At 35.5% G+C, this 25,645-nt stretch overlaps 2 protein-coding genes across 2 annotated transcripts in view; one reads left to right on the forward strand and one right to left on the reverse strand.

Annotated features, from left to right (window-relative positions):
• Positions 1-24,077, forward strand: part of FAM98B (family with sequence similarity 98 member B) — a 40,643-nt gene extending 16,566 nt beyond the window's left edge. The window contains exons 5-8 of the mRNA XM_077880567.1: positions 362-442; positions 2,714-2,830; positions 15,921-16,088; positions 18,141-24,077. Of these exons, the coding sequence (XP_077736693.1) occupies positions 362-442; positions 2,714-2,830; positions 15,921-16,088; positions 18,141-18,518 (744 nt within the window). The 3' untranslated portion in view covers positions 18,519-24,077. The remainder of the gene's footprint in view (positions 1-361; positions 443-2,713; positions 2,831-15,920; positions 16,089-18,140) is intronic.
• The window catches only part of RASGRP1 (RAS guanyl releasing protein 1), a 77,092-nt gene continuing 73,245 nt past the window's right edge, over positions 21,799-25,645 (reverse strand). The window contains exons 17-18 of the mRNA XM_077880566.1: positions 24,226-24,341; positions 21,799-23,653 (exon numbers count right to left, since the gene is read on the reverse strand). Coding sequence (XP_077736692.1) covers positions 23,638-23,653; positions 24,226-24,341 — 132 coding nt within the window. The 3' untranslated portion in view covers positions 21,799-23,637. The remainder of the gene's footprint in view (positions 23,654-24,225; positions 24,342-25,645) is intronic.

The following is a 25,645-nucleotide window of genomic DNA, read 5'->3' on the forward strand; positions in this document are numbered from 1 at the left end:
GAATGCTTAGAATTGGAATGTGTATAAGAGTGTGGATAAGAGTGTGCCATTTCAAGGAGAAATTCCCAAAATTATTTTACATAAGTCTGTACAGATTTTCATAGTAAAACCTTTCAGTAACTACTTTCTATACTCATCTGTGTACATTATTTCTTACTCTGGAAAAGGTGTGCTATAGTTTGAATTCATATAGCTAATGCTTCTTTGAAAAAGATACTCTTCATTGTGGTGATATTCTTTCCTGGTATGTGAAGTTATATTTCAGTTATTTCACTTTAACATTTAAAACAACATGTTAAGAAAGAATAAGATTATTTAATTAGATATATACATTTTCACAATCTTCTATATTTACTTTTAGGTGAAAGATATTCTCTCAAAAGTCCAGAAAAATCATGTGGGAAAACCACTGCTGAAAATTGATTTAAATCTGGAACAAGCGGTAAATTCTCTCCCTTTATTAGTTTTATGTAATTAAATTAGTGAATATGGCTTAATTTTATTAGTGGACACCTAGATTTTACAATGAGTGGCATGCATTTATTATTTTGGAGAATTAAAATGGATTGATAGCATAGAGAGTAATAGGTCGGCCAAGAGTATGTATAGCACCTAATATGTTAGTATAGTTGTGATTTGAAAAAGGTAGTTGTTCAAAGCCAAGGTAGAAATTTGGGGCATTTTCTTTCCTTATTAGTTCAGACCATTTAGCAAGTCGATGTTTTACTTACTTGCTTGATTAAAAATGACGTAAATGCTCCTAGTTGTAGAATTTAATTAATATGTTTACTGTCTTCTGAATATCATAAATGTCCTATCAGATACTCTTTATTATTTAAAAAATTTTACCATAAAGTCTCATGGGATCAGGAAGTGGTCACCATGTACAATATCTTTTGAATCAGTAGGAAGTATTGACCACAGTTTTTTTTTTTTTTCCTCATTAAACTTTTGTTTTAATAGGTCTCAAAATTGTGTGACGGATTTTTGGTCAAGTTGTTTCCATTAAAAACTACTGATTTTAAAAACTAATATCTTAAAACTGCCACACACACTCAAAAAAGACAAATGGTCCACAAAGTATTTTCCTTTCCTTCTGAAGGTTTTACGATGTATTGTGATCATTAACCAGTCTTTTACTATTAAACTTAAATGGCCAATTGACACAAACAGTTCTGAGACCATTCTTCTACCACTGATTAAGACTGGGGTGGCAGGTATTGGGGATAGTATTCATTTAGCCTTCTGAGCTTTCTGGGCAGATTTGGTGACTTTGCCAGCTCCAGCTGCCTTCTTGTCCGCTGCTTTGATGACACCCACAGCAACCGTCTGTCTCATGTTACAACCAGCAAAATAGCTCAGAGGAGGATGGTTAGAGAAGCTCTCAACACACATAGGTTTGCCAGAACCATGTCAACGATGGCAGCATCCCTAGATTTCAAGAACTTGGGACCATCTTCCAGCTTTTTTCCAGAATGACGATCTATCTTCTCCTTCAGCTCAGCAAACTTGCAAGCAATGTGAGCTGTGTGACAATCCAGCACAGGTGTATATCCAGCATTGATTTGGCCTGGATGGTTCAGGATAATTACCTGAGCCGTGAAGCCAGCTGTTTCCATTGGTGGGTCATTTTGCTGTCACCAGCCACATTGCCGTGACGAACGTCTTTGGCAGATACGTTCTTGACATTGAAGCCCACATTGTCCCCAAGAAGAGCCTCACTCAAAGCTTCATGTGCATTTCAACAGACTTTACTTCACTTGTAACACTGACTGGAGCAAAGGTGACCACCATGCCAGGCTTAAAAACACCAGTCTCCACTCGACCCACTGGAACAGTACCAATACCATCAATTTTATAGACGTCCTGGAGAGGCAGACGCAAGGGCTTATCAGTTGGATGAGTTGGTGTCCCTTGAACCAAGGCATGTTAGCACTTGGCTCCAGCATGTTGTCACCATTCCAACCAGAAATTGGCACAAGTGCTACTGTGTCGGGGTTGTAGCCAATTTTCTTAATGTAGGTGCTGACTTCCTTAACGATTTCCTCATATCTCTTCTGGCTGTAGGGTGGTTCAGTGGAATCCATTTTGTTAATGCCAACAATTAGTTGTTTTATACCCAGTGTGTAAACATACTCACCAGAGCATGTTTTATACCATGCTCACAGATCTGCCTATTCTGGCAGATACCTGCTTCAAATTCACCAACACCAGCAGCAACAATCAGGACAGCACAGTCAGCCTGAGATGTGCCTGTAATCATGTTTTTGATAAAGTCTCTGTGTCCTGGGGCATCAATGATGGTCACATAATACTTGCTGGTCTCCAATTTCCACAGGGAGTTATCAGTGGTGATACCACGTTCACGTTTAGCTTTCAGTTTATCCAAGACCCAGGCATACTTGAAGGAGCCTTTTCCCATCTCAGCAGCCTCCTTCTCAAATTTTTCGATATTATTTTGTCAATCCCACCTCATTTGTAGATCACATGGCCAGTAGTGGTAGACTTGCCTGAATCTACATGTCCAATGAGGACGATGTTGATGTGAGTCTTTTCCTTTCCCATTTTGGTTTAGGTTTAGTGGTGGTTTTCATGACACCTGTGTTTTGGCAGCAAGCCTGTTGCGAAAAAGGTTGACCACCGTTTTAAAATTTCTTTTCTGCGCATAAAGGAAGAGTGTAAAGCTTATGATTTTTGTTTTTGAATTCTTTAGGAACAACTAGAAAGAATCAATGATGCTCTTTCCTGTGAGTATGAGTGCCGCCGGCGGATGCTAATGAAACGGTTAGATGTGACAGTGCAGTCCTTTGGTTGGTCTGATAGAGCAAAGGTAAGACTGTTTTCCCAGTTGTGTCCTGTAGGTGGTACTCTGTGACAGCTCTTCAGGCTGTCTTGTCTGTTATTATAGAACTGTGCCATATTTGCACTTAACCGTTCTGTCTGAAGCACATGCCCAGGCCAACTAGCAGTCTTATCTAATGATCCTAGTCTTTTGTAAATCCCTCTCTGCAGATATCTTAATTTTTCTCCAGATCTTTCACATTTATTTAAAACTCATAGATGGTGTGAGTTATGCAATAATATACATAACGAATGGGCATCATATGAGACAGATATAGTAAGCAACTGGTCAAGACAGCAGAATTTTGGAATAGGCACAAGTAGTACTGATGCCAAAACAAGTCTTCTTAAAAGTGTCTTAAGGCTATGGACTGTGTTCTAGTTGAAGAGGAGGTTGGAAGCCGGGGGCATTCCCAAATAATGAATCTCTTCATATATAGCTTGCTAGAGAGCCATCTCTCTTCACTCCCATTTTATGGCTTTAATCTGTACCCAGACCTTGTTTGGGTACCCTGCTCCACTCTTCATCATAGTCTAGAAACTCTCCAGACAGTAAGCTGGGACAATTATAGGGCTCACCACATTTGATTTCCCTGTTTCAGAGATTACTGTTTTGTGCTCCTTGATATCCAGTGTCTGAAAATCACTGGTTCATATGGGTTGTCCACTTTTCTAGTTGTTTCAGGTGGGAGAGTAAATCTGGTGCCTCTTAGTCTCAGGTATCATCTCATCATCATCATCATCATCATATTTTTATATTGACCGGAGAGTTCTGCCCCACGTTGTATTTGCTGGGGTCACTTGTGCAGCTTCATTCAGCTGATACTTGGACTGGGCTGGAATATTCAAGATGGTTGTCTTGTATGTCTCAGTTCTGCTGATTGCGATGGTGCTTTGGTTGTCTTCTTGGTTCTTATGTGGTCTGTGTCTCCATGTGGTGGTGTCTTGTATTGGTTTCCTATGGCTGTTGAAACAAATTAGCATACACTTAGTAGTGGGTTAAATAATAAATATTTATTCTCTTACAGTTCTTGAGATCAGAAGTCCTAAAATGAAGGTATTAGCAAGGTTGCATTCTCCCAGATGCTTCAGAGGAGAATCTGTTTCCTTTGTATTTCCCAGATGCTCCAGAGGAGAATCTATTTCCTTTGTATTTCCTATCTTCCAAATGCCACCTGCATACCTAGACTCTTGACCTCATCTTCTTATCTTCAAACTAGTGTCAGATTGTCCATTCTTTGTCTCTTTCTCTTCTTCCATTTTCTTATCACCTTTTGTCTCTTTCTTATAAATATTCCTGTGATTATACTGGGTCCACTCAGATAATACAGAATAATCTTTCCACCTCAAGATCCTTAAGTTAATCACATTGATATCTGTAAGGTAACATATTCCCAGGTCCCAGGGATTAGGATATCGACATCTCTGGGAAGCTGTTTTTTATTTTACCAGGTATCTCATCTTCCTTCTGTTGGATTTTGCTTTTACTTGCATTGTATTTCTGTATTTCTATACTCCTGCTGCTTTTTTCTTAATATATTTTTTAAAATCAGGTATTCTCACGAGTCTTCCATTTTCTCTATACTTTCCCTTCCAAAAGATAATACTCCCCTATTGCAATTTTAGGCTTTTTGCATGGCCATCCTTGGCTATTCCACTATTTCTCTCATCTGGTGACAACCTTTTTCATTCTTTATTCCCTCGTTCTTCTATAGTAAACCCATAAGTAACTTCCTAATAAAAGGTGCATAGGAGATGATTTTTCTGAATGCTTATATTCTGAAAATATGTTTATTCTGCTGCCATATTTGAAAATATTTTCCCCTAAGAATACTGAAGGTATCATTTCATTGTTTTCTAGTTTAGTACTGCTGGTGAGAAACCTGATGTCCTTCTGTGTCCTTTTAGATGACTTTCAATTTTTCTTTGGAAACTTTTGGACTCTTTTCTCTAGTCTTGGAGTTCTGAAATTTCATAGTAAGTGTTGGTATGGGTTGTCTTCCATTTATTGTGCTAAATACTAAGTGGACCTTTGAATCTGTTAGACTCTTAGCTTTTATATTTTTCTTCATTAATTTCTTCTCTTTTGTTTTCTTTGTTTTCTCTTTCTGCAATTCTTGTTAGTCAGATTTTGAACATCCAGGATAGATCCACTTAAGTTGCTTTATTTTTTTCTCTAATTTACCATCTCTTTTCTTTTTTTGTTGCGCTTAGAAATGTCCTCAATTTTATTTTGCTTTTAATATTGAATCTTTGTTTTTGCCATCGGTTTTTAATTTCTAGGGAGTCTTTTTGATTCTTGAGTTTTCACTTTTTTCCTATTTTTTCCTTGTTAATGGATGTATTATCTTCTTAAATAGAGATGAAAAATTTAAAAAAAAATTGTCTTCAATGATCTCTTTCGTCCAGGGTAATTTTTGGTTGGTTTTTCTTAGTTTCTTTCTTATGGTGGTTTTCTTCAAATGCATGATGGTTCTTGGTTGTTCATATTTAAAAGCAAGACATTGAAAAGCTCTATTTTGCTTTTTAGATTTCACATATAAGTGAAATCCAAGGGTATTTCTCTTTCTCTGGCTTATTTCACTTAGCATTATACCCTCTAGATTCATCCATGTTGTTACAAATGACAACTTCATTCTTTTTTTATGGCTGAATAATATTCCATTATTTGTGCATATATGTGTGTATACACACAGACAGCCTTCCCACATCTTTTGTATCCATTCATCTATCAGTGTCCACTGAGATATTAGGTTGCTTCCATATCTTGGCTATTGTAAATAATTGTAATTGTAAATAATTCTGCAGTGAACCTGAGTTGTATGAGTTCTTTATATATTTTATATATTTTGGACGTAAAACCCTTATTGGTAATATCGTTTGCAAATCATTTGCAAATCACTTCTCACATTCAGTAGGTTGTTGTTTAGTTTTGTTGGTTTTCCTTGCTGTGTGAAGACTTTCTTTTTTTTTTTTTTTTTTTTAAGACTTTCTTTTTTGATGTCTCATTTGTTTATTTTTGCTTTTGCTGTCCTTGCCTGAGGAGACAGATCAAAAAAAAAAAAAATACTGCTAAGATTGGTGCCAAATAGCTTACTGTTTTCTTCTAGGAATTTTAATATTGGTTTCAGTTCTTATTTTAAGTCTTTAACCCATTTTGAGTTTATTTTTGTATATGACGTAAGAAGGTAGTCCAGGTTCATTCTTATGCATGTAGCTGTCCAGTTTTCCCAGCACTATTTATCGAAGAGATTCCCCTTTCCCCCTTGAATATACTTACCTCCTTTGTTGTATATTAATTGACCATATAAGCATGGGTTTATTTCTGGGCTTTCTATTGTGTTAAAGTGATCTATGTGTCTGGTTTTTTTGTGCTAGTACCATACTGTTTTGATTGCTATAGTTTGTACATAGTTTATAATCAGGGAGTGTGCAAGTCTAGCTTTGTTCTTTCTCACAAGTACTTTTGCTATTTGGTATCTTTTCTGGTTACATATGAAATTTAGTATTATTTTAGTAGTAGTATTCTGATTCTGTGAAAAATGCCATTGGTGTTTTTATAGAACTTGCATTGAATCTGTAAATTACTTTGGGTAGTATGGACATTTTAACAATATTAATTCTTCTAATCCATGAGCATGGCATATCTTTCCACTTATTTGTGTTGCCTTGAGGTTCTTTCATCAGTGTCTTATAATTTTCAGTGTACAGGTTTTTCCCCTCTGTGGCAAAATTATTCCTAGGTTTGTTTTTTTTTTTTTTTTTTAATGCAGTTGTAAATGGAATTGTTTTCTTAATAGCTCTTTCAGATAGTTTGTTATTAGTATATAGAAACAACAGATTTCTGTATATTAATTTTGTATCCTGCAACTTTACTGAATTCATGTGTTCGTTTTAATAGTTTTTTTAGTGGAGTCTTTTAGGGTTTTCTGTATATAGTATCATGTCATCTACACATGACAGTTTTGCTTTTTCTTTTCAGTTTGGAAACCTTTTTTTCCCCTAGCCTAATCTCTGTGGCTAGGACTTCCAGTACTGTGTTAAGTGGCAAGAGTAGGCATCCTTGTTTTGTTCCTGATCTTAGAGGAAAAACTTCCAGCTTTTCACTGTTGAGTGTGATGTTTACAATAGGTTTGTCATATATGGCTTTTATTATGTTGAGGTATGTGATCTACTTTGTTGAGTTTTTATCATTAATGGATGTTGAATTCTGTTAGATATTTTTTCTGCATCTATTGAAATGATCGATCATGTGACTTTTATCTTTCATTTCGTTAATGTGTTTCACATTTGATTGCAGATGTTAAAACATCTTTTATATGTGGAATAAATCCCACGTGATTATGGTGTATAATCTTTTTAATGTATTGAATTTGTTTTGCTAATCATTTGTTGAGTTTTGCATCTATGTTTATCAGAGATATTGGCCTGTAATTTATTTTTGTTACTGTCTTTGCTTTCAGAGTAGTGGTGGCCTTTTCAAATGAGTATGGAAACATTTCATCTTCTTCAATTTTATGGGATAATTTGAGAAAGATAGCTATTAACTCTTTACATGTTTGGTAGAACTTAGCTGTGAAACTCTGGTTCTGGACTTTTTTTTGTTGGGAGTATTTTAATGACTGATTGAATTTCATTGCTAATAATCCTATTCAGATTTTCTTTTTTTTTTTAAAGTATTTTATTTATTTATTCATGAGAGACACAGAGAGAGGGGCAGAGACACAAGGCAGAGGGAGAAGCAGGCTCCATTCAGGGAGCCTGATGTGGGACTTGATCCCAGGACTCCAGGATCACGACCTGAGCCAAAGGCAGATGCGCTTAACTGCTGAGCCACGCAGGCATCCCCTATTCAGATTTTCTATTTCTTCAGGATTTCAGTCTTGAAAGATTGTATGTTTCTTGGGATTTATTATAAGTGTCTTATTGGCATGTAATTGTTCAATGATAATCTCTTATCCTTCGTATTTTGGTGGTATTGATTGCAATTTCTCTAATTCTCCTTGTTTCAGCTCTTTTTTTTTGTGGATGAATTTGGCTAAAGCTTTATCAATTTTATCTTCAGAGAATCAGTTGTTTCATTGATATTTTCTATATTTTTTTTAGTCTCTAGTGCATTTCTGTTTTGATCTTTATTTTTTTTTAAGATTTTATTTATTTATTCATGACAGACACAGAGAGAGAGGCAGAGACACAGGCAGAGGAAGGAGCAGGCTCCATGTGGGGAGCCCGACGTGGGACTCGATCCTGGGACCCCAGGATCACACCCTGGGCCAAAGGTGGTGCTAAACCGCTGAGCCACCCGGGCTGCCCTGTTTTGATCTTTATTATTTCTTTCCTTCTGTCAACTTTGGGCTTTGTTCTTTTTCTAGTTCCTTTAGGTGTAGATTATTTGAGGATTGTCTTGTTTTTTGAGATAAGCCTGTATTGCTTTCCTCTTAGAACTGCTTTTGTTGTATCCCATAGATTTTGGAGTGTTGTATTTCCATTTTCATCATCTCTATTTTTTTTTAAGATTTTATTTATTTATTGAGAGAGAAAATGCAAGCACAAGCAGGGAGAGAGAAAAGGAGAAGCCGACTCTCTGCTGAGCAGAGAACCTGATGTAGAGCTCAATCCCAGAGCCTTGGCATCATAACCTAAGCTGAAGGCAGACACTTAACCAACTGAGCCACCCAGGTGCCCTCGTCTCAGTATTTTAAAATTTTCTCTTTGATTTCTTCATTGACTCATTGGTTGTTTAATACATGTTATTTAGTTTCCACTTGTTTATTTTTTCCAGTTGGCTTCTCGTAATGGATTTCTAGTTTTGTGCTGTTGTCACTGGAAGTGATGCATGGGATGATTTCATTCTTCTTAAATTTTTTGAGACTTGTTTTGTGGCCTAACATCTGGTCTGTCCTGGGGAATGTTCCACATACATTTGAAAAAAATGTGTATTCTGCTTTTGTATGGAATGTTCTGTATATATTTTTTAAGTCCATTTGGTCTAATGTGTTGTTTAGGGCCAGTGTTTCCTTTTTGATTTTTCTGTTTGGATGATCTATCCATAGTTGTAAGTGTGGTGTTAAAATTCCCCACTATTATTATATTAACTTCTTTTATGTCTGTCAATATTTTGCTTTATGTTATCTAGATGCTCCTATGTTGGGTACATAAATATTTACAAGTGTTATATCCTTTTGTTGATTGACCCTTTTTTCATCGTGTAATACCTGTTTATCTTTTGTTATGGTCTTTGTTTTGTCTAATATAAGGATGGGTATCCAGCTTTCTTTCCATTTCCATTTGAATAGAATATCTTTTTTTATTCCATTACTCACCATCCATTCTCTCTTTAGATCTGTAGTGAGTCTCTTGTAGCATATAAATGAGTCTTGTTCTTGTATCTATTCAGCCACCCTGTGTCTTTTGGTTAGAGAATTTATTTCATTAATATTTAAAGTAATTATTGATAGGTGTGTACTTAGTTGCCATTTTGTTAATTGTTTTCTGTTTATTTTTGTAGTTCTTCCCTGTCATATCTTCTTGCCTTGCTCTCTTTCCTTGTAGTTTGATGCCTTTCTATAGTGTTATGTTTGGCTTCTATTCACTTTATTTTTTGTGTATCATAGGGTTTTGGTTGTGATTAGTAGGAGTCTTATATATAACAACCTGTGTATTTAATGGTCTATTTTAAGTTGATGGTCACTTAGAATGAGTTGATGAACACCTACTAGGAGCACTGCAGTTTTACTTCCCACTCCCACCAACATTGTATGTTTCTGGTATCATACATTGTATCATTTTATTTTATGTATCCCATAACTAATTATTTTAGTTATAGTTGATTTAATACTTTTGTCTTTTAGCCTTCATACCAGTTTTTATAAGTGTTTATTATATAATTGCCTTTACCAATGAGAGTTTTTTCTTTCACATACATATTTTCTAATTTCTAGCCATGGTCTTTCATTTCTGCTTAAAGAATCTTTTTAACATTTCTTATCTTTTTAGTGTTGATGAACTCCATTGCTTGTCTGGGAAACTCTTACTTCCCTGTCAATTCTGAATGATAACCTTGTTGGATATTCTTAGTTGTGATTTTTCTTTTCAGCACATTGAATAGACCGTGTCACTCCCTTCTGGCCTACAAGATTTTTGCTAAAAGAATCAGCTGATAGACTTATATATAACTAGTTTTTTTTTTTTGTTGTTGTTGTCTTTAAGATTCTCTCCTTTTTTAACTTTCGATATGTTAATTATCAGTGCATTGTGTTATGGATCTCTTCGGGGCTCTCTTTGCTTCCTGGATCTGGTTATCTGTTTCCTTTCCTAGGTTAGGGAAGTTCATAGCCATTATTTTTTCAAATAAGTTTTTGCCTCTTTTTTTCTCTTTTTTCCTTCTGGGATCCTTATAATGCAAATATTAGTATATTTGATGTCTTGGAGGTCCCTTAAACTGTCCTTGCTTTTCTTTTTATTTTTTAAAGATTTTATTTATTTATTCATGAGACACACAGAGAGAGAAAGAAAGAGAAAGAGAGAGAGGCAGAGACACAGGCAGAGGTAGAAGCAGGCTTCATGCAGGGAGCCTGACGCAGGACTTGATCCTGGGTCTCCAGGATCGCGCCCTGGGCTGAAGGCAGTGCTAAGCCACCCAGGCTGCACCGGGTGTTCTGATCAGGTGATTTCCACTACCTTGTCTTCCAGGTCACTCTCTGTTCTTAATCATCCAATATGCTTTTTATTTCATTTATTGTGTGTTTTAGCTCTGGTTGGTACTATTTTACACTGTTAAAGTTTTCACTTCATCCATTGTTCTCCAGAGTTCAGTGAGCACCTTTATGCTCATTACTTTAAACTGTTTTAGATAGATAACTGCTGTTTCATTAAGGTCTTTTTTCTGAGGTTGTGTTTTGTTCTTTCATTTAGATTATATTTCTCTGTTTCCTCATTTTGTCTCTTTGTGTCTATGCATTAGGCAAATTGGCTACCTGTCCTAGTCTTAAAGGGGTGGCTTTGTGTAAGAGATGTCCTGGAGGGTCCAGAAGTGCAAATCCCTCCTGATTGCCAGAGCCACATGCTCATGGGTCATTTTTTTGTGTAAGCTGTGTATGCCTCCCTATTATGGGACTCTGCAGCGAGTGAGGCTCTCAGTGGAACACTGCCAGCATTAGCAGGTTAGATTGAGAGTTTAAAGATGCTGCCTGCAAGTATCAGCACTAGCAAAGTAGAATGTGGTCTCTAAAATGTCACCCAACACTGTTTCCATCTCTAAAGTATATCTCAGCAGCTGCTTGCCTCTGTGGCAGACACCCCAGGACTAGTGTAGTGAGTGGACACTATGGTTTACCTATGGTTTGGGTACTTTTCCAACTTGCATTTTATCACTGAGTCCTGAGACCAGTGAGTCCTTTAAGAACAGGTATTCTGTTGCCTGTAGCTCTATTGTTTTCCTAGATATAATCTGTTTTCAAAGTCTGGCGTTTTGGGGGCTCATCTCTTTTGTGCAGGATATAAGGGTTGGAGTTCCTGGTGTTGAGTTCCAGCCCTTTACTCCTCAGGGAGAAATTCCATTTTTGAGATTCTTTCCTAATTGCATTGCCATGCCTGGTGTGCCAGGTGTCCTCTCACCTTTGGTGAGAAGAGGCCTCTGCCACTCCTACTCCTCTTGATGCTGCCTCTTAGTTCCTTCTTGTGGAGTCTCTGTTCATTCAGTTTTCAGGGCTTTTTCTGAGGAGATTATTCCTCATGTAGCTATCTATTTGGTTTTTTTTTGTTTGTTTTTTGTTTTCTTTTTTTTTTATTTATTTATGATAGTCACACAGAGAGAGAGAGAGAGAGAGGCAGAGACATAGGCAGAGGGAGAAGCAGGCTCCATGCACCGGGAGCCCGACGTGGGATTCGATCCCAGGTCTCCAGGATCGCGCCCTGGGCCAAAGGCAGGTGCTAAACTGCTGCGCCACCCAGGGATCCCCCTATCTATTTGTTTTGACCACAGGAGGAAGTGAATTCAGGATCCTCTTAGGCCACTGTCAGAACCCTTTTCTGAGAAAAAATTTTTAGCATAGTAATAGAATAGCTGTAAGGCAGAGTTGTAGACTGTCATTCATGTATTTTCTTTTAATAAACATTTACTCAGCACCTCTATGTATCAGGCATTATGATATACCTGGTTCTGGATGAATAGTTCAGTACCCTATATGATCAGATATAGAATATTTTCAGAAGATTCTTATATCCGTGATACTAATCAGCTTCTCAGATGGGGTAAGCCTGTTTGTATTCTCCATGTGCATCAGGTTAAACTTGAGGTGTGTGTGTGTGTGTGTGTGTGTGTGTGTGTGTGTGTGTCCAGGTCATTGGAGTGACTGTTGTATGCAAGGAACCCAGATACTCTAAGAGCTATGAGTTACTAAAGAAGTAATAGATGACATGATTGGGGATCTCAAGAAATGGAATAAAGTTCAGTTGTTTGGGAAGTAACAATTCTTTTGGCCTCTGAAACTGAGTAGGGTTGGTTTATGTATTGGGTCTCCAGTTTAACCTGATTGAATTTTTTTTAAGATTATTTATTTAAGTACCCCTGGGTGGCTCAGTGGTTGAGCATCTGCCTTCTGCTCAGGGCATGATACCAGGTCTGGGGATCAAATCCCAAATCCGGCTTCTTCATCCTCAGCCTGTATCTCTCCCTTCTGTGTCTCTAACAAGTAAGTAAAATCTTTAAAAATTATCTACTTAAAAAAATAATAAAGATTATTTGAGAGAAAGCACAAGTCGGGGTGTGGTGGAGGACCAGAGAGAAAGAGAGAGGCAGGAGCCCTATGTGAGGCTTGATCCCAAGGACCTCAAGATCGTGACCTCAGGTGAAGGCAGATACTTAAATGACTGAGCCACCCAGGTGCTTCTTAACCTGATAGACTTTCAGTGAGAAAAAGGAATTTGAGAATATAAGGAAAGTTGTGAAATGTAGTGCATTACAAATGTCTTAACATAGTAACTTAGGATGTTTTCACTATTGATCTTAAATTTATACAGAAATCCAAAATGAGTTTTGGTACGTGGTTTTCTTTGAACATTCAGAATGGAGTGGATGTATGGACATGTTGACTCTTTACTAGCCTTAAAACTTAGGGAATTTGAGAAAATACACCTTTAAGAAATACCTTAATATTTATCTTCTCATCTTCATCTTTTTTCATCATGTTTTAGGTCAAGGAGGTTGTGTTTTATTCTTTATTCCTTAGTCTGGATGATGTCTAAAAATTCTTATAGGCTATTTTTAGGGCAGTTTTGTCCTTTCATTTGATCCTGTTCAATTGATTATATGAATACATGCAATTGTACCCTGAGTTTCCCTATTAAATTGAATATATCGTTATCATTTACCCCCCCATTTCATGTATCTGAGATTGTTGAATGACTTATAAAATATTGTTCTACAGCATTTAAACTCTTTGCAGAATATTTTATCATATAGGTATATTCAATTGATATTGAGATTTTCTTTAATCTTGTCTTACCCTTTAATGAAATCTTCAGCAGCTAAATTTTTGTTTATGTCTGTGATATATTCCTAAAATGGAATTTCTTCATGAAATAATATGTGTAAATAGATTTTAATGTTTTCGATGCATACTCCAGATGCAACTCTAGAGAGTTGCCCTTCAGAAAGATTATAAATGTTAGTATAGTTAATCTGATTTATTATTTTGCTAGTATTGAGCTAGGAGTGAGTATAATTTTATAGTTTGGTTTTTTCACTGATTGTATTGTGATCATTATCTCATACCTCTAAAAGTTTTATTTTAATATTCTTTATAAAATTATTTTTTAATTTTTTTGAGATAAAATTCACCATTTTAAAGTATACCATTCAGTGGTTTTTAGTATATTCACTATATTTTTGTAACCATTACTACTGACTAGTAAAGTTCCAGAACCTTTCTTTCACCCTAAAAAGAAACCTGTGCCCATCAGCAGTCATTCCCAGTACTCCCTACCTTCTTTCTCTGGCAGCTACTATGATCTCTTTCTGTCATTTTGGCTATTTTGACAGTTCATGTAAGTGTAATCATACAATATGTGGCTTTTTTATGTATGGCTTCTTAGCCTAAGGCTTTCAAGCTTCATCCATTGTTTTTGATATAATCTTTTCAGTATCCCTTTTATGCCTGCATTATATTTTATCCTATAATGATACCATAATTTCTTTAGACATTTCTTCCTGTATTAACAACCACTAGGAATATTAATGTATGTATTTTTTATTTATACATTTCAAAGTGTATTATGGTGGATTCCTAAGTGGAAATTTGCTGTGTCAAAGGTTATGACTTAAGGTTATGACTCTTAATGCTCTGATTCCCATGGCCAAATTGTTTTCTGCAAAGTTTATATGAATTTAAACTTCTACCAGTAGGGTAAATAAAATTTTGTCCTCACTTTAGCTTCCTTAATATTTAGAATATTGACAATTTTATTGCTAACTTGATGGTTAAAAAAGACTAAATTGTTTTAAGTTGTATATTTTCATTATTGGTAAAATTCAGCTTTTTTTCATAGGCTTATTAGTCATTTGAATTTCCTCTTGTTTCGAAATTTCTTTTTGTCCTTTTTCATCTTAGAGTCTTCCTGTTTTCCTTTTCATTGAGCTTTTTATATAGCAAGGAAGTTATCTAGTTGCTTTATTTGTAGAAACTATTTTCACCAAGTTTTTAAAATTTTGTTTTATGTTTTTGATATATGGAAATTTTTATCTTTATAGTTAAAATGTTCAATTTAAAATAAAACCTTAAACAGTGAACTCTATTATGCCTTATTATTGTTCATTTTCTTATAAATAGCCGTTTATTCCAACATCATTTAAAAATTAATACATCCAAAAAAAATTAATACATCCTTTTTTCTTTTTTTTTTACTCCCCACCTCCATTTCTCACTGGTGTTTGATATTGTCATGTATTGCATTCATATACTTATGAAGCTCTGAATCTTTTTTTTTTAAGATTTTATTTATTTATAGAGACACAGCTAGAGAGAGAGGCAGAGACACAGGCAGAGGGAGAAGCAGGCACCATGCAGGGAGCCCGATGTGGGACTGGATCCCGGGTCTCCAGGATCACGCCCTGGGCTGCAGGTGGCGCTAAACCGCTGCGCCACCAGGGCTACCTGAAGCTCTGAATCTTAATTGCCCATTTTGTTTCATTAGTATATTTTTTCCTCCAAGTTCCATTTAATTAGACTGAAATAGGATAGTATATCATTATCTGTACATGTGCCTAGAGGTCAGCTAGACTTTTATTAGTAGGTAGGCAAAACTGGGACTTTGTGTATTTAGGGAAACTATTTAAACTTTCCAGGTCTCATTTCTTTATCTTCCAAAGGAGATGATAAAAGCAACCACTCTAAAAAAGATGTTCTAAGGATTAAAGAACTGATTAAATGGATAGTGTCCTGTCACATTTAATAAGTACTTAAGGAATGTTAGCTGCTAAAACAGTGATGATGATTTCATATTACATAGTAATATAGTAATATCTGGTAGAACTCTTTTCAAAATTCTTTTAGTCAAAATTACATATTTAGCTTCTGGATTAACTTTAGATTCCTTTTTTTTTTTTTTTTCCTTTACTCCATCTCCTCAAAAACCATTCCAGTAGGATTAAAATAAATCTGTAAATTAATTTGGGGGAAAAATAAGAATACTACGTGTCCCTATCCAGAAACTTGGCATTTCTCTTGATTCCTTCAAATTTTGCTTTTGTTTTTATAGGATTTACTAATAATGTTTCCTTCTTAAAGGTCCTATATGTGTTTTTGGTTAAAGCTTGTTTTAGATATTTTATTAGCTAATATTGATGGAATCTTTTTATATTATTTTAAATGATTTGTTATTTGTAGTTATGTATTCTTTTGGCATCTGTTGGTCTCTTTTTTTTCATTCTGCATACAAATGATGAGATATTTAAATGTTTTGCTGTTTTCTGTTTCTTTGCTTATACATTATCTTTTTTTTCTTTCTGAAGATTATGATTGCCATTGTTCTTTCACTGAAATGTTCTTTGGCTCCTTTAACCCCTAACTTTTGTTATTTAGGTAAAAACAGATGACATAGCAAGAATTTACCAGCCTAAGCGTTATGCTTTATCGCCCAAGACAACAATTACACTGGCACATTTACTTGCTGCACGTGAAGATCTGTCTAAGATCATTAGAACAAGTAGTGGCTCCAGCCGAGAGAAGACCGTGTGTGCCATTAATAAGGTTGGTTTTTCTTTCAGTACAGTGGAGAAAGAATTTATAATCTCTTCATTTGATGTTTTTACAGATTCTAATCCATTTTTCTCTTACAATCCGGTAAACTAGAAAAGAGAGTGGTGAAAGTATTTCAGTTCATCCAGGCTGTTATGTGTTTTGTGTGTGTGTGTGTGTGTTTATTTGAATTTCTGTATTCATAAATCAAACTACAGTTTTATTTGAATTAGAGGAATTAAGAATTTTTTATCAGTGGCTTTAGCAAGAATTATTTGCCTTCTTTCCAGGAATGTATTTATAATTTTTGTCAGTAAAATCCTGTGGTAGTTGTTTCAAGTAGTGACAGATTCCTTATATCCTTGGTGTAAAACAAGTACATGCTTTGGAGACCTGTAGATCTGGATTCACATCCTAGCTCTATCATTTACATGGATGAATCACCTCGGGCAAGTTTACTGAATCTTTTGGAGATTCCATTTTCTGATTAAGAGTATGGATTCATTTCTCCAACACTGCTTTTAAATAAGCTCAAAGAGACTGAATCTTTTACAATAGCAATAGCAGTAATTTAGATTTATCAGTTTTACTGGCGTGTGTTCTATATTTAGAGCACTTTATGACAGACTTTATCACAAAAGAGCAAAAAGTCAGAAGAGATTTTGGCAATTTTAAAACATTGTTACTCACTCATGAAAACAGTGTCCTTGATACAGTCAGTATATCTTGGTAGAGGGATGATTGTACATAAAGTCAACTTGTTAATTATTGCTGTTAGTCACCAGTGTTTGTTCCTTCCTCTTCCATTTTAGATCAACCTCCTCTATCTTTGGAAAGTATTCTGTCTAAAAATACATTATTTAGTATCTTATATCAGGTTATGATCTGGTCTTGCCAGATTAAGAGTTCTACTTTTTAAAATGATATTGCCCATCTCTTTTCAAATTTATAACTTATAGTCTCTTTGAAAGCAGTCTTAATCAGTTCTTGGAGTAGCAGCATAGCATATTTATTTGGTGGAGAGGCCAATGAAAATAACAACCAAAAAGGCTGCTTTTTGCATTTGGTAATTAGGACATTATTGGTGACTTTAAAAGAATGCATTCTTCAAACATTGCCCCACAGTAAGGAGGATGTTGTACTTTTTGTCTTTAATTTACGATGTAAATTACTAAAACATGGTTTTGATTAGAGGATCAATGGAAGTAGAACCCATCTGATTTGTAGGTCATTTTTGTTGTGGCAGTTACCTTCTTTCCTGAAAGAGACTAGCAGGAAGCTAGTCTCCTAGCTTCCTTCCTCACCATTGTCTGTGTTTATGGATATATATAAAGTAGCTCCTTTTTACAGCAGGCTGGGAACTTAAACTCCTCCTTGGCTTATCCTTCAAGTATTGTAAAGCATGGTAAAGAGAGCCTATCAAGACTTTATTTTTTGTACAATTATATAGTATCATTACTGAATGCTAGTGGGCTTAAGTTTCATAAGAAAGGAATAGTTCATTGAGAATCCTTGTATCTCTAGAGTGATACCATGGATTATAATCATTATATTCATCTTTAACATCTCATATTCAAGTGTTACCATATATACTTCATACTTTGTTAAAATAACACATGTTTAGGAATATAGTCTTTTATTGGATAATCCATGACCAAGTGAATGGTAATGGGAAGTCTAGAGTTGTATAAATAGATACGAAGTTAATGAATATAGTTTATGTATACTGAAAATGTTCTGCTAAAAATATTTTAGTTTGGTGAGTACTGCATTTGTTACAGAATTTGGTAAACAAATTTAAACAAGAGAAAATTAACAAGCCCTTAAGTCTCAGTAATATTCCCCATATTGTTTTAAAACAATTCCATGTTGTGAGGAATTTGTCATACAACACATTTATATTTTCAGTATTAATTTGTATTGCATGTCTCATACTTTCATGTCCTTAAATATTTGGCTTCTATTTCTTTATTAGAACAGTAAGTTCAATATCAGTTGAATTCTTTATGTAAATTGTAATTTCTAAATATATTAGAAACTGAAAGACAGTGTTTCTTCACACAGGTGCTGATGGGAAGGGTGCCTGACCGAGGAGGACGGCCAAATGAAATTGAACCACCACCCCCTGAAATGCCCCCTTGGCAAAAGAGACAAGAAGGGGGCGGAAGGGGTGGTTGGGGTGGTGGGGGTGGTCGAGGAGGTGGTGGGGGTGGAAGAGGTGGTTGGGGAGGCGGCGGTGGTGGTGGTAGTGGAGGAGGAGGAGGGTGGGGAGGAAGTGGGGGAGGGGGAGGTAGAGGAGGAGGTTTTCAAGGCAGAGGAGATTATGGTGGGAGGGGAGATTATGGTGGAAGAGGAGGGGGCTATGGTGGAAGAGGAGGCTATGGTGGAAGAGGTTATGGAGATCCATATGGAGGAGGTGGTGGTGGATATAGAAGATATTAAAAACTACCAAAATTAGATAGCAGTGCTTACTTCTTGGCAGAGACATTAGGTGTAGTGTTGTAAATAACATACTTGGAATGTCATCTCTGAAGTAAACACCATATTAGATTCCCTGATAACATTCTTGAATTGGGTTAATATGTGAGAGCATTGTTTTATACTACCATTTGATCTCTTAGGCAAAGTGATGATTTTTCCATATTCTGTGTATTCTTGAGCATGTCTTTTTAAAACAAAAAATGAGCAAAAATTATTTTTAAAAATGTAAATATTTATTACCATCAGACTTGGAAAATGGAAAGTATTTTATTGTCATGATTGAATTTAGATTGTTACCTGTATTTTATTCAGGTTTGAAACACAAATTATCCCACTTGTTATGGAAAGGAATATAGACTATTGTCTCATCTGTATTCCTGTGGCTGTGTTTTGTATTTGATAATTATACTTCATGAAATAGGGAACGGAACTGATCTGATAGGTAGTTGTCATGACTTGTTTGTTTTTTTATAGGAGGCAAGTCCTCTGACCAGGATTCTGTTAAAGTTCATTAATTGAAGCTCAAGCCTATTTTTTGCTATGTATATTTATTTTCCAAGTGGATTTGAAATCTGATTTTGTTTAACAAAGCAAAATTAAAGAATGAGGTCAGAATTACTCTAAAGGGATGAGGACAAATAATAATTTTACATGGTGATGTGAAAAATACTTATTTAAACTGGTCTCTTCATCATTTGTGCCATCACTTTAGGTGTTTGGATATCAAAAAGCAGATTAAGCTGTATTGCCCAGGATTAGGACAGTAATTTCCAGTTTCAGTCCATCGGAGGTAGAATTGGGGCATCCCTTGGAAATTCTGATTCATAGCTAGATTTTGGAAACAGGGAATGGTTACATGTAGTTTGGTGGTTGGAGGAAGTAAAGGTTTGGGATAGAGTTGTGAATTTGAATCATGGCATTAGCCCAGAGGTGCTGTGGGCTGAAATGACCATAGCTCTCAAGGATTGATTTGTCCTCATTTATCAAATGAGGAATATGACACTTGTACTCTTCTCAGATTGTTTCATAAAGATCTAACTACAAGTGCAATTTATTGAGGGCTTGTTGTGAATGGTTTAAGAAGTGGGCTAAGTAATGCATTTTCCTCTTAGTATAGAGAGTTAGATAAGAGAGTCACATATATTTTTTCAGTCCCACTGTAAAATGTGTATCCTAGTGTGGGCTCCTGGTTGACACCTGTACGTAACAACTTTCTGTGATCTAGCAAATTCAGCAGCTAGAAAGCTGATTATCAGTGGACACATCATATTTGATATTTGGCAGTGTCATTGTTGTTGTGTTGTTTGCTTTACAGTAAACCCTGAACTGAAATCTAAAACAATGTTAAAACTTTAAAAGTAAATATTGTGTATACTGCAGTCTTTGCCATGTAGTTTTCAAGCTAACGCTTCAAAGAAGTTTGTTCAGGATAGGGAAACATACTTTAGGTTATTTGTAAAATAGAATTTAAAAATGTGTTTATATTTAATGAAGATACTTAATTTCATTTGTGATAGTTGGGAAAAAAGGCTTTCCATAATTAAAACATTTTTTTCAATAGCTATGAACTCTGAAAAATAAATAATTTCTAAAAATATGTAATCAAAGACTACTGGAGTAAGACCACTGACTTAAAAGGGGTTTATAACTACCTTCAACTTTTTATCACTAAAGGTTTATGGCAAACAATGGCAGAAACATTAATTTGTCCATTTCTGTAAGATTTCCTTGTATTTTCATAGGAGTGCTCTTGAGTATTGTGCTCACTTTAAATCTTTTTATTTATTTATTCATGACACACACACAGAGGGAGGCAGAAACACAGGCAGAGGGAGAAGCAGGCTCCTTGCAGGGAGCCCGATTGTGGGACTTGATCCCAGGACCCTGGGATCATGACCTGAGCTGAAGGCAGACGCTCAGCCACTGAGCCACCCAAGGTGCCCCTGCTCACTTTAAATCTTGTCCAATTTTATCACTGGCTCCTGAAATCACTTCTATTTACACATTCTTATAAATTTCACTTGAATGAAAAGCAGGATGATTTAGACCCTAACATCTTATTCTTCCCCGGAAGGTAGGATTTTCATGATACTCTTTTTTTAAGTAAAAATTTCTTTGGTAGAAGAGTGTGCTGAGCAATATCTAGACTAGCAGTAGGCAGTGTGGGGTTTTGGTATCAATAGCCATAATTTGAAAATGTGTTATAAATTGATTGTGGTACAAATGTAGAGTATGATGAATGGTACTTCACTGCTTCCTACAGTCTAAACCTTTTTATGGACCTCCTCTTCATTCCTTTTTGCCTGGTTCTCAATTTCATTTTTCCCTATTACCTCATTTATCCCCCCCCCCCCCCTTTTTTTCTTCCCTGCCTTGGTCTAGTCTTTGGTATCTTATAGCATCTAAACACAAGACCTTACTGAGAGATTCTGGATTAAAGTAAGGAATCTCTCATCTGTACCATGTAAAGAATATGTATCCCCATCCATTTTATGTCAAAAGAAGGTACAATAACCCAGAAAAGATGTGTGACCAGGGAATGTTCTGAGCAACGAGACTATATATGCCTTATAAGGACACACAGTAGAGAAACGGGGGATGGAAGAAAGGAGGCAGTTTAATCTCTTCAGAATCAGGTTGTCAATGTGACTTATTTTGTAAGAAGTGTTAAGAATTGTCAAAATGATAAATATACCCACATCCAAATATAACAGAATGCATCCTGTAGTGGAATTTACCCCACTATTCATTGGTCTGGTTAAACAAAAGTTGGCTGGCAGTTAAGGGAAAGTCCTGACCATCTCTTAATCACTCTAATCATGAACACAAATGAATTGCTCTGGGGGGGTGGGGTCTATATTAGAACTATCCTCTACCAATTTCATGGACAACTCCAAAGTTGTTCTTTACTTGCTAGTTTTCTTAGAACTATGGAATTAAAGACAAAAGCCACAGAGAAAGGACCACCTCAAATCTATCTCCTTCATTGTTAAGTATTTATAGACAGTATTTGGGGACCACTGTAAGTCCTTATGCGATAAGATAGGAAAAGGTTGAATATTTCTGTACTGTTACTTCAAGTTATAAAAAGGTTTAGAAAAACTTACACCGAGTAATTTTTTCCTTTTCCTTCCAGGAAAACCCAGTTAATAGAATAGGGGGAGTGGTGTCAGCTGTGGATTGTAGTAAAAATTCAAGAGAAGCTTCTACATATTCATAACTAGAAAAAACAACACAGCTATGTGGTAGGGATCTGAATTTTTTTATCATACAAATATTACACAAAGAAAACTTACATTAGATATCAAAAAAAAAAAACCTTTACAATCTGTACACTTGTTTTTTCCTTGCAGTTCTTTTACATTATACATCCTTTAGACAGAAATTCACAAATGGTCAGTAAAAAGGCAAGTTAATTACCAAAGAAAATGAGAAATGACGTTGCTGTTGACAAAACAAGATTTGTCCTTGTTTTGACAGATAAATAGGTGCTCAAACTTATTTCGAGTCTAGGCTTGCTTGACAAACCAAAAGTTTCCAGAAATATTATTTCTATAGATTCTAATCCCATGTAGTTCAGTGCAAATAATATTATTTAACATACTATTCTTCTTTGGCCCTTGCTGGACTGTAAAAACTTATAACAAAACTGCTTCCTATCCATTTCAGTGATAAGTTCTGGAATGCTTGAGACCCTCCAGCCATATTACTTTGACTGATTAAGGAGCTCTAACCTTTGGAATTCTAGGATTACAGATTATGTACACAAGAATTAACTTGGGATCTCTATTTTGGATGGAGGGAAGGAGAATGAAAAAATTCGTGTTATGTGACTATGCTTATGAAGAAATTGAGCTGTACCACCTTTGGTCTATATCAGAGGGAGAGAATAATAATGAAGAATGTGAATTTTAAAGATTATCAGAAATTAATGTTTGTTACTTACATTATATGGACAAAGTGCTTCACCTGGTGATGGACCAAAGCAGCCTGCTATGGAGATTTCTGAGTTTGGAATTAGGGTAAATTTTTGTGTAAAGCAATTCTTTAAAACACTAACGGAAAGCTACTTACTAGCTTTGTCACTAACAGTATGCAAATAGGAACTGGTCTTCATCAAAGAAACTTCTTAAATGGTCTGAATCCTCCAAGGAAGTTACACTGTATATATACTTTGTATTCTGATTAAGATTTGGTATTGCTGGCTTTAGGTTTCGAACTTTAATTGTGGAGATTATGTTCTTAGCAATTGGTCAACTTGTGTATGAATTTCAGATCCGCTTGGTACTAAGCTTTCTAAGCATAGAAGGTAAGTTCCCCTCAAAAAGAAAATTTCATGAACTTTTTAGAGAAATCAAGAGTCTGATAAATTTTACAGATCGAGAGTTTGTAAACAGTTGCCCAGACAACTAAATGAGCCCATTTATCATTAACTTTCATTAATAGAAAACTCATAGGACTCTTAATTGTGATTTTGCTAAATAGTACAGTTTACATTGTAAGCAATTTATCTTGTAACAAACTGAGCTTTATATTTGTGGATTTGTGTAAATGACAGAGTTGTTTAATTCACTTCCACATTTTATGAAGGAGGAAACAAAATTCCAAGTCACATGCATACTTGATATTGTATATACATGATATATACACATATACACACTCTCAGGTCTTATTGAAGCCTCTGATCCAGTTAGCTTATTTCTAAATAATATTAATAGTGAAGACAGTATAGCACAAATTCAGTTCAAAATAGTTACTTCAAAAAAAATAAAAAGGATAAAGATGGCACATGAAAAGTTAAATAGACTCTTATCAAAAAGCCATAAATTCCTAATTCTATCCAATATAGATATAGAAGACAAACATCATGTTTGTAGGGTTTTTTTTTTTTAAGGTACCTGGCCATTTGCGTATGAGGTGGTATTAGCTATGTTTCCAGATGTTTCATTTGCGTACTTAACAACGGTAAGACTAAAACTGAGTTGACCTGTAATTACATAATGTCTTGGTCACTTACCCCGCGCCCCCTCCCCCATTCTGTGGCTTCATCTTCAGAAGTGTATTCCTAGGGTAGATATCCTCATGTGAATATGAGCCTAGTGAGGAAGGAGTGGGGAAAAATGTAACTGATGAGATCTGAGGTAGTGAAGTGGGAACCAGATTCGAAAAGAAGGCTGGAAGATAGAGGAAGTAAATCTATTTTTAGAATATATCTTTCCATTGTGAGCAAGCTTTGGATGGAACAAAACAAACCCCTCAGTTCACAGAATACCCACAGAAGGAAGCAAAAAGATTTTCCAGGGATTTTAGTTCTAAGGAAGAAGTAGCTACACAGGCCACATAGGAGAACCAACCTTATCGGAAATCTGTAGTCATGTTTTTATCAAGCTGTTGGTGTTATTCCCGGGGGGAAGAAAAAGTTTGGTATGAATGGGAAAAAATTTTGCATTCTTTAGCTTTCCTACCCTTTGATTCAACTGACTAGGAGTCTTTCAAGTAAAAAAAAAAAAAAAAAAAGAATGACTTGCTTTTCTCTTTTAAAGTACCCTTTTTAAATAGCTGGACACTCAAAGATTCCCCAGGGGTTTGTGTTACTGGTTTTATTTAAGAGACCTCTGATAGACTTGACACATTGTACTCCTTCAGTTTCTGGGCTAAGAACAGTCACCTTGTTCCATCTAAGACATGATTGCTTCTTGCAAGTTGGAGGGTTTCTATTTTCTTCTGTGCATATTTCAGTTGGATCTTCAGAGCATCATTATCTGCTTTCAGGGTATTTATTTCCTAAAGGGAAAGGAGAATGAGGCATGTTAATAAAGCAGCAATGAATAGCAAATCAGTTACAACATTGGAAGTACTACACTTGATTGGCATTTTCTATTCACTGTGGCTGAGAATTAAAAACTATTTTCAAGACAGTTATTTTGCTCTGAATAGAAAATAACAAGTTAAATACCAAGTAAGCATGTGCAAACAGCAATTAGTTTTTGTTATTGAATTAAAGGTGGCTAGCAGGTGGAATAAACCATTCCCAGACAAGACATGGATAATAAAACCTGCGGATGCTGCATAGTGGGAGATCTAAACTTAGCAGAAATGGAGTCTCTGGTTAGGTCTGAGGTATGAAAACAGTGACTCAGTACTGTCATACAAAATATTATAGTTTAAGTTTTTTTTCTCCAAATCACTGAAAACTAATGGACTCCTTTGATAAAGAATTTTATTCTACCCCCTAAACTGGGATTTAATTATCCAATTCTCTGTGGCAGTTGATTTCCAGTCTTCTGAGTTTTAAAAATTGAATTATATTTGACCTATGACATTGTATAAATTTAAGGTGTACAACATGTTAATTTGATAGGTTGTAATACTGCCATTATAAAGACAATCAGTACCTTTCATTACAGTATTATCCTTTTTAATAACTGGAATAATTTAAGTTCTGGACTCAGCAGGTTTGAGGATTATAGTACAGGATTATTGTCCGTATTCATTGTACTATGCATTATATCTTTCAGGCTTATTTACCAGTTGTTTTAAGTTTGTACCCTTAAACACCATCTGTACCCCCTATTCTTCCCTGGTTCCCAGGTTCCCCTGGTAACCACCATTTTAATCTGGTTTTACAAGTGTGGCTTTTTAAAATTCCATGTATAAGTGATGTTATACAATACTTATCACTTCTCTACTTAGCATAATGTGCTCAAGGCCCATCCATGTTGCTGCAAATTCCCTTCTCATGGCTGAATGATACTCCACGGTATGGACATTTTTACTGTGGTATGGACATTGATGAGGTATGGACACTTAGGTTGTTTTGTCTCTTGGCTATTATAAATAATGCAGTAAACATGAGGGTGTATGTATCTTTTTGTGTTAGTATTTAGTTAGTATTTTTGTGTTCTTCAGATAAGTACCCAGAAGTGAAATTGCTGGATAATATGATAGTTCTACTTTTAATATTTGAGGAACCTCTACAAATTCCATAGTGTTCCATAGTGGCTGCTCTAATTTACATTCTCAGCAACAGGTCAAGAGGGTTCTCTTCACATCTTTGCAAGCACTTGGTATTTTGTTTTCTTGATGGT

The sequence above is a fragment of the Canis aureus genome, chromosome 32, assembly GCF_053574225.1.
Source record: "Canis aureus isolate CA01 chromosome 32, VMU_Caureus_v.1.0, whole genome shotgun sequence".
NCBI lineage: Eukaryota > Metazoa > Chordata > Mammalia > Carnivora > Canidae > Canis > Canis aureus.